General features: G+C 47.1%; 1 protein-coding gene across 2 annotated transcripts in view; it reads right to left on the bottom strand.

Moving 5' to 3' along the window:
- The window catches only part of stau2 (staufen double-stranded RNA binding protein 2), a 65,969-nt gene that overhangs the window by 1,547 nt on the left and 49,331 nt on the right, over positions 1–15,091 (bottom strand). For both annotated transcript variants that reach the window (XM_037455668.2, XM_037455667.2), the window contains one exon: positions 253–318. In XM_037455668.2, coding sequence (XP_037311565.2) covers positions 253–318 — 66 coding nt within the window. The remainder of the gene's footprint in view (positions 1–252; positions 319–15,091) is intronic.

A 15,091-nucleotide genomic window follows, 5' to 3' on the forward strand; every position in this document is an offset into this window, starting at 1 on the left:
CATCTTTTCTGCCATCACTAAGCCTTAGACATGATAGACATTGTGTGTGTGTGTGTGTGTGTGTGTAGCCAATGATTGAGCAGCCCGCAGCGCTGAGGAATTGCAAAAAAGCCGGATTGGCAGATAAAAAAAATTAAATCGCGTGCGGGCGCAGGCAGGCACGTCTGGCTCCTCACTAGACCGGGATCTGTCCGCCCCGATCGGCCGATTGAGCGTCTGTCTGCGTTTAGCGCGATGCAACTCCTACCGTACCTTGATGGGGCCGTCCACCGGGTCCAGTCCCTGCTCCGACAGCTGTTTCAAGGCACTTAGAGCAGCCTGAGAAGAGAGGGAACAACAGATGGTTGATTGAGGGAGGGAGGAAGGGAGGGAGATTGGGTGGGAGGAGAGTGAGTGTCACCCTTCAGCTGCTTTTCAAATAACACTTACTCTGGGAAACCCGATGCCAGCAGGACACTTTCCCTTCGTTCTCTGTTGTTTTTGGCTCCTTTCCGCTGACTGTTTATCTAGCGTTATTGGGTTAACATTTCCACTTTATGTTTCGGGCCTCTCTGCATTTTCCTAAGTCTGTCTGAGTGACATCTGTATTCTCTGGGACCACAGCTAAACAAATAGCAGCAGGTCTGAAATACCTACGTATCATGAAAGGGACCAACACACAGAGCCGCGTAGCCCGAAACGCACACTAATTAAGCACAGATAAACAAGAGTGTGTGTGAAATTTGAAGTACTAATTGTTTAATGACTTCAACGACGATCAATTTGTGGTTGAGACGGAACGCTTTCGGGGAGCCAGATGAGACGTTTGCAAACCCACACCATTTAAAGCAAAACGGCTTTAAATTCACCATTTGTGGCAGCTTTAGTTCATTATCACAACTAGCCAGGTATAGCAATCGTATGCCTTTGATTCAAAAACTATGTCCATTATATATATATATATATATATATATATATATATATATATATATATATATATATATATTTCCATGAATTTCCGCTACTCGCAGAAATCCCTGGAGTCCCCCCCCCCCCTCCCTCACCCTCATCAGAAACGCCATGAGGTCATTTCCTTCCTGCTCATCGCCCGCCTGCCCGTGCCAGCGAGAGGAGCTGCTGGTGATGCGAGGAGGGTCCAGCCTGCTATCATAACATACGCAACACGTGTGGGAGCGGAGGGGCGCGGCGCAGACTGACACACATGACTGGGAGATAAACAAAATAACAAAGGAAACCTGAGAGGCAGAGGTGTTGCAGAGAAATCTGACGGACTCGCCAACTTCAGAGTGCTGATCCACGCCAGTGGGGACGTCCACTGAGCTAAACCTGTCGCCCCACCCCGAAACCCCTTCCAATTCATCTGGCGAGCAGAAACCACTTGCGGACCACTTCCAGAGAAGCGATGTTCAAGAGATCTTAACCAGCTTGCAGATTCGATGCCGACACCGATCCTCCATGCCGAAGATTGGCTCCAGATGTGGATGCCCTCCTTCCCTTTTCCCTCCGTCCCGTAGCGTTGGCGCAGGCGGGGAGTACAGAACTGACGCTGCTGCAGATCTCTACACCAAGCAATGCATTTCTGATTGTGTTATTGTGCCGTCTAACATTGATTTCATTGTCCCTTCGGAGCATCACCCAGCGGTTTCAAATGCATGCTTCAAGGGTTTTGGCGATGTGAGTGTCAGTGGTTTCCAATGGTAGATAATTGACTATTGGAGCATTTTTCAAATCATAAAAACGTGACGTTGTGCAGCAGCTGATTCATGTGCAGGAAAACGATTGATCTGCACTTTGTTTGCATGTTTTAAAATGGGTAATATATTTGGGTGCATATTTATATAAACTACAACACAGTCTGTAGAATTCTCCAACAAAAATTCCTAAACATATTAAATAATTGGAATATAAGACTTTATACTTAACATTAAGTGAACTATACGGTTAGAATAGAAAAATTTCTGGTTTAAACCCCCCCTCTCCATAAAAAAACATTACATCACCTCTAAAAGCACCACTAATATTCTGCATCTGGTATAAGACCTAGCCTGGATCCCTTACACTCTATCACTAGTTAATCAGGGGCAAGATAAGGCGTCCGAGGCTCTGAGTGAGATGTGACGACTGGCGGAGTTAACCTCATTAAGGAGCCCACCAACCTCAATTGGGGATTCATTCTTACCAGTAATATACCCAATTAAATTCTCCCCAGTATCCGAATCGTAGACATTTTTCTGAGACTCTCCCGGACGGAGACGTCTCCATGTGAATAACTGTCTGTATTCAAGTTAATTAGCACTCAGGTCCACTTATCATGCTTTAATCCTGAGAAAATATAAATCCTGCCGCACAGCGTACCAACGCGTCTCTGGAATGTGATGCGTAGAGGAGCATGTTTCAGTCCATCACCTGTCTGCTCACATCCAGAATCATTTTCTAAGTGTTTGACTTCAGATTATGAGTAACATAAACCAGGAATCATAATTTAGGACTGACAGGTGCAAGGGTCAAAATCTGGTTTAAATCCATCAAATTGAAGAAAAAAAAAAGTTGAATGCTCACTGGTACTGAAAAATGTGCAACAATATGGTAGGACTGGTTTGAAAAATTGATACTGAAGGCTTTTCTCCAGAGACTCAGAAATCAACTGGAGCCCCACCATGTCTGCAACAGACAATTTATGGTCCAATGTGTTTTTTTTTTCTCTGTGAAGATCTGACAGCCAGCGAGATTTAGAGCGTGAATATACTTGCAGAGATTTAAGGCGAAAAAAAACCCTGTAGGACATGACAGCCGAAGGAATGTTTCCACAATTTCATCTGTTAATAAACATAAATCATATGGGGACTCGCCATAGATTAGTTAGTATGCATACAAAAAAATGCACTCTCGCACTGACCAGGACTGTCTGAAGCGGAAAAAGCAATTAAGATAAGAAGGGAAACCTAACGCGGCCCGATTAATCCAGGACACACGGTCGGGTCACACCTGATAAACAACAGGGAAGGATCAATCTCCTCTTGCGCTGGTCAACAATAAGTTGTCATCACAACCAACTTCTCCACAATTACCTTTTGTTTGTTGTATTTATTTCGGTTTGGGATCTTTCTCTCCCTGAGTAAATAGCTAGAGCCCATCTGTTGGAGGGGTGTTGGGGGTGGCGTTACGTACGTGTGTGTGTGTGTGTGTGTGTGTGGCTGACTGGAGACAAACAGCCATAAATCAGAGGCCTGGCGGTGGCAGCGCTGCTGATATACGACAGGCAGGCATGAGGGCCAATCCCTGGACCCGGCAGCTCAGTGAAGGACACATGCTAAGACAAATACCGGGGCTATCTGCGGAGGTGGCAGCCAGTGAAATCATTATTTTTCTAATGAGATAAGTTGGCCATCGTTAAGAGGCAGCCGCTACCCTGGCGCATCAACGCCAGAGGAGTGTGTTTAGTCTGAGGCCCGAGTTACGCAAGGTGGAGGTGTTCCATCTCTGTCACGGCACAAAGAGAGAGAGAGAGAGAGAGAGAGGTTGCTGAGTAGTACAGAGAGGATGCAGTCATTCACAAATGGGAGAGGAATGGAGTTTCCTCTTATGTCGATTCACAATGGCCACGCTCAAAAAGCTACCGAGACCCGTCTTCAAACGGTCCCTCCTGGAAGGTATTCGTGGAGTAAAAAAAAGCCATCCGACAAGTAATTATCATAATCTCATGGATGACAGAGGGAGCTTCAGACGGGCATTAGCACTGCGCCAAAGACCAAACAAAACAGGGTCTCATTCACTTCAATGAAACCACTGCATTGGCACAGCAGGGTGGAGGGGGGAGGGGGGAGGGGCTCAAACAGCAAAGTTGAATAAAAAGACACCTTTTGCCGCAACACCATTTCTCGTCATTCAAACTGGGTCTCACGGATCAATATTCATCGCCAGTAGCCATGACAACAGGCCCACTGAAGCCACCCCTCATCACTCCTTCATTCATTCCTCAACACAACGTTAGATAACGACCCAGCGCTCTCCGTCAGGCAGCGACGGGGAGCCGGCCCGATGCGCCCCGCGGCCACCTCACACCACCCGTCCGTCCCGCCTTCCCGAGTTCAAAGGCCCGGACAGACAGCGGTCGACAGGGGGGTGACGTCCGAGGAGGATGTCTGCGACCGTGGCCGCGCCCCTGATGTGGATTGACAAGGGCAGCTCATTTTTCGGGGGCCCGCTGCGCTCTTAATGGTTCCCCCCCCCGCCCCCCCGACAGCGGCTTCGCCTCCGTCAGCGGCTTAGCCAAACAAAGGCCCGATCCCAGAGGAGTCCCTGGCACCGGCCTGATGGATCTGACGGATCGCCGGGTGACACAGGGGCCTGACAAATCAGACCCCTGTGTCAGCTCTTGCTGCTGGACTACTGGGTTCTGGGGCACTAATGAAGACATGATGGGGAACCGGTGGCAGGCCGAGGAGGTGTAAAAAAAAATAAAAAAGACAGGAGAGGTTAATGCCCGAAAAGAAGCTGAAAAATGAAATGTTTGGTGGGAAAGGAAGCTGAGAGATGAGGGAAAGGAGGCCTTGGCTTTTCGATCTCCATCACTTCTCCCTCCGGCCATCAAAGACACCAGGGAGGTCCTAATGAGGTAAAGACCAACAGCACATCATTCACTCTCACATACCTTCACCTCCTTCTCTCCTCCCACTCCCAATCTTCAGAGAAGTAGAAGAAAGAGAAAAGTTAGCCTACTTTAAAAGTTCTCTCCGTTTTATCAGATCGAAACCCCGCCTCTGCTCCGCCGGAGGTCAGATGAAAGCACAGACACCAGCTTAAGGTTTAACCCAATGACCCAATCTCAGCAGTACCTATAGCGGATCTAGACTCACAGGGCTTTCTGTGGCCCTGTGTGGACCGGCTGGACTCTGCTCTAATCTCCAGACCAGGCTCAGTGCATCAGCAGGTCCCGTGTTTGGTCCGCATTAGCTGAGGCAGCAGGACGCAAGAGAGGGGCAATGTTCGGTTCCTTCCTCGGACACATTTTCCTTGTGTCCGGGTTTTGCAGGGCTGGACACCACCTGTGCACTAAAATAGATGCCTGTCGGCATGTAAATACGGAGCAAAACCTCGACCGAAGTAGCAGGGAAACACAAACCACACAATTGTTTCACAAATACTGAAGCTGAAGTGGATTTTTTAACGTCAATGTCGAAAGACCTGTTGCAAATACCAGGCTTTAATAATAATAATAATAATAATAATAGAGTCAGATCAACATGGAGTCGCTTCGGGGCGAGGGAGGACTTGCAACATGAAGGGGACGCAGAGCGGCTGCTGATGAAGATGATCTAAGGGGCTCCCGCTAGACTAAACAATGACCCGAGTGGATTTCAAACGGGGTGTTTTACAGTCGGAAACCTGGGAAGTTGGAAAAATGAGTGGCCTGTTGTCAGAGAAGTTCTGAAGCTGATATATTGTTCTGGAGAGGGCTTGTTCAGTTTTCAAAAGGCCACATAAAAACCTTGACAGTGCTCCCTCTTTCTGCGCTCACTCCCCAAAGCAGAAAGAAACATGAGACCCAGGGAGGAGAACACCTCAGACGTCTTTTTGTCCTGCGTTAACCCGGTTGTCACGTCATATCTTCCTCTGATCTTTTAAACGTTATCTATTGCAGACTTTCCTTCTCTCCTCTTTCTTCCCCCATCAACTACCCTCGAACTTCTTCCCGTCCTTTGGCTTTCGTTTCTTCTAAATTCCTTTTATTTTCTCTCCCAGCCACATCAAAACTCTGGACAGGGATCACTGGAATATTCCCGCATAGCTCGTGGAGAACACCTGTGTGTGCATGCGGCTTATTTGGTAATGCGGTGTGATATGTACATGGATTCTTGAGTGACCACAGAGGAAATGTATTCAGATCCTCTCCCCGAATCTCGTCCTCACCCTCTCTCCAGATTTCACATCCTCTCCCACATCAGAGGCACGGATAAAAGAGGCAGTGTGTGCCGGCCCGGGGCGGACTAGCTGCGGCCATCGCGTTAACTCTTCTGAGGCTCCGCTCCGTGTGAAATCAGCGCAGCGACTATGAGCGTTAGCACAGCTAAATAAACCTCTCTGTGAAACCTATTTGATTTCTGCATACTTCTCAGTCATGTGTGCAGGCCGCATCATTACGGCGATCGGAATTCCTACAGTGGATGGTGTGTGTGTGTGTGTGTGTGTTCAGGCCTGAGATGAGCCCTGCAGGCCGCCCCGAGCGAAGCTAGCGGGTAAACGGCTGCAGGGCTCCCCAGGGGAGCGAGCCTGCGCTGACATGGGAAGCCATAAATAAGGGCCCGGGGCGCAGCGCCATGTCATGCGTCATTTGGGCCGGAGAGGCCTGCTTTATCCCCTCCCCATCGCCGAGCATGCCACCTCCTAGGGCGTAATACAAAACACATGGGCAAAGGGCGAGGAGCAGAAGCACCTCGGCATACCACACCGCCGCCTTGTCAGCAGAGCTCGGAGGAGGAAAAGCAGACGCGGCCGGAGACGGCCTCTATGATAACACGGGGCTCGTATGCCACGGTGAGACTGTTGGGGCTCGGTGCTTCTTCGTGTTATAACATCGCGTGACTGTTATAGGGTAGGCTTATTTATTATAGGATCAAAGCTATGAAAAGTGAGCAAGTTCAGCTGGTAACAGTATTTAGTACCTATAACTGGAATGTAAACAGTTTTTATTTGTTCGTAACATAATTGGTTCACAATAATTTGCCTCAAATACTTTTAAAAACATACATCACAATCTTTTGTGATCGATATGTATTAAGAGACACAATCATAATAAAACCCTTTAACAATCCTTGTAAGCCACTAAACATTCTTATTACTCACCATTAAAACAATATCTGGATTGTACAAACAAACAGATTTGATCTTCCTTTTAAAGACTTGCACCGGGGAGCTTTATCGTTTGACTGACCTGTGTAAACAGTGAATTAATCTCGGTCGAGAATGAATGGACAGCGGTGAAATTACACAATATTAGATCATGGGACAGAAAGTACGATGACATTTTTTCCACCTCCGAATTCCTTTTTTCTTTTAAAAGGATTCTGCCTCCGACAGCAAAACACGCAGCCGAGTCCACGTTCATCCATCCTCACACTTGTTAATTTCAAGGTCACTGATGAATCAGTGACTGAATATGAGATGAGCCGCGGGATCTGAAGAATGCATTGCTAATGGGACCACTGCGTGCAAAGCTATTGGATAAGAAGAGATAACCGCCTCAAGCCAGTGACTCACTAACATGAACGCTGAGCAACAGACGCGGACGCAACCTGAATGATGAGAGGCTGCGTGCGCCGTGCCTTTTGGGAGTCGTCACCGACCACAACTATTTCATTCACATTTACTCTTTGCCTGAGATGACGTCAAAAGAAATGTAGTTGCCTCGTTGAAATGATTGCGTCTGCAAGTCGTGGAGGGGATTGAAGACGCTTGCCAAACAGGGGTGGTCGGAAATACGATCAAACGTTCTGCTGGACGTTCATCAGCAAAGTTTACTGTGGGAGAATTTGGGGAAACATCCCTCCGGCTGTTCTCTATGGTGAACGCCTGCTTCCATGAACTTTCCCCAGGGACTCCGGGGCGGCGTTACATCACCTGACCTCCACCTGCGGAGAGTCTCGCCGCAAGGGAGAAGCTTCTATAATCCCGAACAATTGGCTTGAGGGGAGGCACAAAAAGCTGTGGGAAGAAAAGCCAACCCTTCAGGCACTCGCTCTCTTATCAGCGGAGAGATAGTCATCGGTCCCGAGGGGCGTCCCATTTTTCTCTTTCCAGCACTTCTTTCTCCTAATCTCCTTTTTCTTTCCCCCTTTTCTCCCGGTGTCAAAGATCAACCACATGATCCTTTTAACTGCTCCTTTCCGGGCCAATTTTGAGCTGTTCTGAATTCAAAGTGACAAACGCATAACGTTTGCTTGCTGATGAAGTGCCCAGCAGATTTAAAGGTGGCAGTGGTACAAGGCAGAGGTTGGGTGGGGATGATAATGTTGCTGAACAACCAGAGGCATCCACCATGTCTGTCTGCAAGAGCTAAGATCCAAAGTCTTAAATCTCCCATAAACCTCCACTTGCATAGATAATACACTTGATAAAGATAGAGCAGCGGGCCGTAATAATCACTATTGAGCACGTCAGCCTGGATGTCAAAGGGCTCCGATGATTCTTCAGGGTAAGTGACCAAAACTAAAATGCTCCAGCAACTATACACATTAGAGTGGTTTGTGAAGCCTCCAGAGCCCTGACCCTGACAACAGCTGCTGGCCGTCTCGAGCTCAGAACCTCAGTGTGAGAAATGCTCGGAACGAAGCGGCTTCTGCAACATGTTGCCTGGATATAGAGCCTCCTAAAGGTTCCTACAGCGGAAAGGTAGGGGGGGGGGGGGGGGGGGTGTTCATACGCTGCATAGTGGTGCCATAAACACTTTGTTGAGAGTGCACTGACCTCTTCAGACAGACATAGATTTACAGGGGAGACTTACAGGTGTGCAGAGGCAAAAACGAGGAACATGGGGATGAGGTATATGAAAGGGTTAAATTAAAGGGTGAGGGGCTAAGTGTCTTACTGTGACAGCCACCAGCTGCATGCAATAATCCCAAACTCTCCATCAAGAGCCCTTTATACGTCCCTGTCAGACACGGCAGTGTGTATGAGAGAGAGTATGGCTGCTGGACATGCACTGCAGTAACAAGAGAGGACCCGCAGTCAGACAGCGTTTTACACCTTTTTCCTCTCGTCTCTTCCTCCTTGTAGCTCCCTGAGCTCCTCTCAGCGTTGACATTTAATCACCCCATCCACACAAGGGACACGCCAGTAAAACCTTTTGCTGTGTTTTATAATTTGCTATGGATCCCCACAAGGCCTGTGACTGTTTCTCATTACCCAGCATGCTCGCCGGACCTATAAGATATGGATCGACATTTTGTCTTGTACCTAAATCCCAAAAGTACTGCGTGGGTCCTCAAGTCTGAGTGTTGGAGGGGTTAAAGTAAGACCCACTACACCCAAGAGAGCCCTCAAAGTGTTATGAAAACCCTACTATGTTCCCATGGCAACTGGCCGTGTGTCATATGAAGACAGATTATGTATAAGGCTTGTTTACTGAAAACAATAAATTCCAGCATGCTTACATCAAGAGACTAAGCGAGGCTCCTCCAACCAGGCTGGTTCTCTGATGAAAAGGTCCAGGGGCCACACTAACTAGGCAAAGATGGAACACCATGGGGAAAAACATAACGTAATGCACACTGGAAACATATGTCTTTCTAAAATGTTAGCATAATGCCAATACTGAGTTAGTTAAAAGCCAGGCTGGCCTGTCACAAAGTGTTAGAAAACACAACAGGAACGGATCACAAGGAATTTTCATATTCTGGGATCAGCCTTTGAACACAAATCGGTTGACGCGATAAGCAAGAATATCTCATAATAAAAGCACATGTGATTGTTGGACAGGAAGGAAATCAAACAAGTGATCTAGAACAATATCTGAGCGAGATAATAAAACGCAGAACATTACATTTCTCCACAATGTCATAAAAAATACAAACGAAAGAAGACAGATTTGCTCTCATTAAACTGCTTCCACAATGGTGTGGGTTCGCTCCGAGCGTCCACTTTATTTCAAAGACGTGGCAAAGACACACTCAGAATGCACATGCAGTTTCCTGCACAGAGGCTACCATTACCAGGACTCTCCACAAAAAGGAGAGCGGCTACTCTAAACCCTCCGTGGGCAAGTTTTTACGAGCCACCTCACACATTTTAACAGCGTGGCAAACAGACAGTAAACACCGGGGAAGGCGGTGCGCCTTAACACGTGTGATTAAGACTCAGCTAATTAGATCGCGGACAGTAAAAACCGCAGAGCAGAGTCGTAAATAGACGCAGGGAGGAGCGCAGACGGGCCCCGGGCCGAAGGGGTGGGGGGGTTCAGCTGCAAGGGAGCAGACGTTTAAGTCAGGACACCGCAGGCCACTGACAAATGACCGAGCCGGGGTTTCTCATTTCTGCTGCCTTTCTCTGCAGTGGAAATGTAAAGAGCAGACTTTCTGTTGTTAGAAAAAAGAAGAGCCCCCCCCCCCCCCCCCCCCGTCTCCCTCCCAAGGTCCACCATCCATCCATTATTCTCCTCCCTCTCCTCTTATGCAGTGGCTGGTCCCATGAAACAGAGGTCAGGGGACTAATGGAGGACCTCGTGGCCTTGTGAGCCTCTGGAAACAACCACCCCCCCCCATCGCTGCTCTCTTATAAATCAAGGGGGCTTCATCCAGAGTGGCAGAGTCCTCTGATGTCCCAGCCCATGTCTCATTTCAAAGTCCTCCCGAAGGCTCACACGGTCCCACGTTTACTCACCGGGCACATGGGAGATGTGGGGGGGGGGGGGCAAAGACGGACGGACAGCAGATCAGAGCGTCGGCAAGGAGAATGTGTTCCGTTTGAGGGAAATTAGGAATAGAGGAAGTCTCCCGGAGGAAAGCCGGGGCCTCTGAAACAAATGTTTATTTAGTAACTATGCTGCATTAGAGAGCTCTTACTTGAAAGCGCCGACAATGAATCACACCATATTGGAAAAGGTCATGACGCCGTCCCGCCAACGCAATGTGTGCGCAAAGGGGTACATGCGAACGTCATGTTGCACATGTTCCGTTAACAAAGCAACTGTGGAAGGGCAATCAAAATATAATTTCCCTCCCTCGGTGGTGAATTGAGGTGCGTGTTCTATCCATGCGTAAGTGATGGTTGAGATAATGCCGTTCTGTGGTTTCCTTTAATCCGTGCATTCATAACACTGCCTGATGAGTTACATATGGATTTAAAATGAACGCTTTGCCGAGCACAGGTTTGGTTTCAGTCTTTTCAACACACATCATCCAAATGACGCTGAATGCATTTAATCAAAACCATGAACTTATGTGGACCCTCTTGAGAAGTATGAAGGAAAAAGAAGACATTTCTAGGCAATCAGTACAATTTTGAAAATAAAATTATATCACGAATCCTTTATCAATCATCAGTGTAGAACTCCAGAATTGATCCCACATCGGTAGGTACCTTCAACGGCTTCGTATCCCTAAAATGAATGAATGCATGAAATGCAAGTGAATAAACATAAAAGTAACATTTAAAAGTGTTGAAATGGTGTCATACATTTAAAAATAGAGTATGGTCTGTCCCATCACTATATGTGATAGTTGTCACATGCAACAGGGGAGTGATTACGCTCAGCCGAGACATGCGATAAAATAATAGAAAAAGAAAAGAAAATGCTCCTCATCTCTTGTTTCACCTGCTGTCGTGACTTCTCTGCCTCTCAACATCTTCAGCAGCGACAGTGTTGTTTGCATAATCTCCCCTTATCCTCTCTAAATGCAAAGCGTCGGGTGTAATTTGCATGTAAAACAGAACACTAGCTTTCACTTGTGACCCTATTTTCAGGGAAAAAAAACATGAAGATACTATTATGAGGTGGGCACGCACACACACGCACACACACACACACACACCCTGTTTACTTAAACAGCAGGAGTGTGTGACACCTTGGTTGTAACTGGTGTTAACCCCCGATGTGGCTGTTGTTTTGAGTGTTTCAAATTGTCTGCGGTTTGAGGCCTGAAAATGCGTTAACATCCAGATGAGAGGAAGGTGGTCGTAGTGTTGGTGGGGGGGGGGGGGGGGGGGGGGGGTTAGGGGTGTGGGCTGTGAGGGTTAGTGGGGGGGGGGGGGGGGCTCAGACAGACAGAAAAACATTCCCCAGTCGCCACGCTCATCTCCATAACTCAGTACGCAGCCACAGAGCAGCGATCCCCACGCGGGGACATTAACGACCCGACCCCCACCGCTGGAAGCGTCGTTACCTGCCGGTGAACAGCGAGGGGCATTTAGGGCCCAATTTGGGAGCAGCGTGAAAGAGAGGCTCTTCTTTTAGGCCTCATGGTTGCAAATAAATCTCTTCATCGGGTCTCGTCAATTCAGGAACTTTAAGCCGAACTAAAGGACGTGCCATAATCACGTTGTGGACTACTTTGCAAAAACAACTTTTTAAAAACAAATGGCCTCTCAACATCTGAGAGATAAGATTTCATTAGTCAGGGAAGCAACACAAGAGTATGATTACAACCAACAATACCGGCCATTGTGCAATGTGTGTATATGTGTGTGTGCCCGATTTCGTGCCTGCGAGGCATCACTTCAATTACTGTCAGTGTACTATTTTGCTTTTGGGAGCACTCTGCGATGATTAATAACTCGAAGCTGTTAACCACGAGACGTGTGTCACATATCAAGTTAAAGGGCTTTTTAAAATCCGGCGCTTTGCCCACCGACGGGAGTTGCACAATCAATGTTTGATGCATTGTGCAACTTTTAAAAGGGTTGCGTTTTTACAGGCGAGCGATGGCGAGCTAAGCGGCGGTGGCATCGGGTGGGATAAAGCAGTTTACCACACAACGCCGAATCAGCTATGTGAAAAACAGTATTTCCAAAATGCTCATAAATAGAAACATTTGTTACCGCTCACGTTTATATCTTTGCAGGAAAACCTCTCAAAGAAGAGCCGTACCCTTGCAATCCACTGCATCAGCTTTGCATGTTAGGACAATGGGAGACTGTTTGCATAACGCGGATTATGAAACGAGGGGAAATGTCATCCTCTGCCGTCTGCGTTGGTGTTACAAAAAGTGTTTCCAGGTGACGCATCTCGCATGCTGTCCCCGGGAGATTGGCGGAGGAAAAAGACAAAATATCCAACCTTTATCTTGGGGACCTTTTCAGCGAGGAAAACTATCACTCAGTATCAAATGACATTAAGATAATGAACCGAAGACGCTACAAAGGAGCGGGAGGTAGCGAATTAGCAGCCCGGCTTGCTTATGCCTCCCATGGGGGAAGGGAGGGGGGGGGTGATGACTGAAGGGAGGTGTGATTAGTTAAGAGGCCTTTATCCGTGCCAAATTTGTGTGTGTGAAAAATCACACACAGAGCATGAAGGTTGCAAGGCCACAGCTAAAACATCTTAGTCCTCTTGGCATGGAGGTGATAATGAAGGCAACACCTTTGGTGGCCTTAAGCGCAATCAGCCTGGTCTGACAGGACCCAGAATGCAATAGGGCATTGAAAGGAAATTTCATTTATATAGAGTTGAATGTAGATTGAAATTATACTGCCAGTCATCACTTCTATAAAGTAGAAAAAAACATTGTCTCGGGCTGAGCGTGTGGGTAAACGTCGTTACGAGAGCAACCTGCTGAGTTATCCTTCAAAGTGGGTTAATTCCTTTAATAAGTCACTGATATGGTCCCAGAGTGTAGATTACACAGCATGCTACTCTAAGCTTTAGGAAACAGCAGAGTTCTTGCAGCTTAAAGGCGGCTCGTTGGCCTTGATTTACTTAATTTTCTCCAGTTTGTATAATAATAGATTAAATATTCTGACATTAAAGACCGTTAGACTTTGGGCCACTTTTGGAAATAAAAAATATGCTAATTCTCTTAGCATTAATTAATTAATATAATAAGTAAACTAATCAAATCAATTGCAAATAAAGACCGACATGACCGACATGACTAAAGAATACAAATAAATTATATTCAGCTGATGATTGTCTGCAGGCTTTACCTTGTACTGCTGCAGGTAATCGGACGACTTCAGGATACAACGATACAAAGACATGACCTGCTAAGCTGCGGTAAAGTGATCGGAGTGATCGTTCAGACACAACACAGAGAAACCGCATTGATGTAAACTATTGCATGTGCAGGAGGGGACATGATGTAGTGTTCTAAAATAGAACGACCTTATGACTCCTTTTAGTTTAAGATCACGGCACTATGTAAAGAGTGTTTGCACGTGCGTGTGTTACTGCATGTCTGTTTGAGTGTGTGCATGTGTGTGTGTTCAGTTCCACCCCATGTCAGCCCTTAATAGACATGCTGATGTTCCAAGGGGCCACTTGGAGCTCTCAACACGTCCCCTAATGGGCAAGTTCATGTTTATTCTCTTCCCAGTGGACGCCGCTTACCCTGGTGCGCAAAGAAACAGTCACATCTATCTCCCGTTTTCTCATTCCCTGTCCCCATCAATCTTGTGTTTCCCCATTCAATCAATTTCTCTACAGTTCCTCTTCTCCGGTGCCCCCCCCCCTCTCCCTCGCTGCCTCTGTGGATCCTTTACCACCTCTCGCTCCTCCTCTATCATTCTTTCACTGCTCCTCTCCTCTCTCGTCACACTCTAATCTCCTGGTCTGAAAGGTGTTTCCTGAGGAGGGCATGCGAGAAGACAGACAGGCGTGATGGATCGCTCTGGGGAGGCTTCACTTTGTCCCCCGCCGGGGGGCCGAAACAGGCAGAGTTTGGGCAAGGAGAGCAGCGGGGGGGGGGGGAAGCAAGGTACATGCGCCATTGAAAAGGTGGTGCTGAGGGGGAGCAGGGGAGGTGTCTCTGTGGGTGGTGGTCAGCCGCTTCTATATGATGTGATATGATGTGAGCTAATTGTATAAGAATGACGAACTCATCACATCTAAGTTTATTCCTGAACACTGGGCCATGGCAGCAAATTAAAGAACACGGGCCTCATAATAATCCCATTTCACTTCATGAAGCAAAGAGAGCAACTTAACTGTCATTTCTAACCTTCTCCAGCCTCAACTCAGCACTAACGTCAAAGTTAAATATTACATGCTTTGATTTTTTCCCCTGGCAGCAGTTTGCTTCTATGTTTAGGATTTTAGAATTAAACTCTTTATACACGGTGGTATTTTTCAGGGGTTGTCTGCAACAAAGAATCAAGTCACTTTGTCTGGTAAACATTGTATTCTGGGGTCAGGTTTGTTAGGTGAGCTTCAGACATGTGCAGCAAAAGCAACAGGTTATGACATCTAATCACCATCCTGCAATACATCTCCAGCTGAAAAAGAGAAGGATGTGCAACACATTTCTCTGTAACTTCCAACATGAAATTACTAGATAATTACTGAGAGCGCTAAATTTAAATCTAGAGCCAATCGCATAATAACATTACTTGTATTTTTAAGACCTTTTGCCATGTAGCTTTCGGATCTCAGCTCACAGAAGCA

The sequence above is a fragment of the Pungitius pungitius genome, chromosome 19, assembly GCF_949316345.1.
Source record: "Pungitius pungitius chromosome 19, fPunPun2.1, whole genome shotgun sequence".
NCBI classification, from domain to species: domain Eukaryota; kingdom Metazoa; phylum Chordata; class Actinopteri; order Perciformes; family Gasterosteidae; genus Pungitius; species Pungitius pungitius.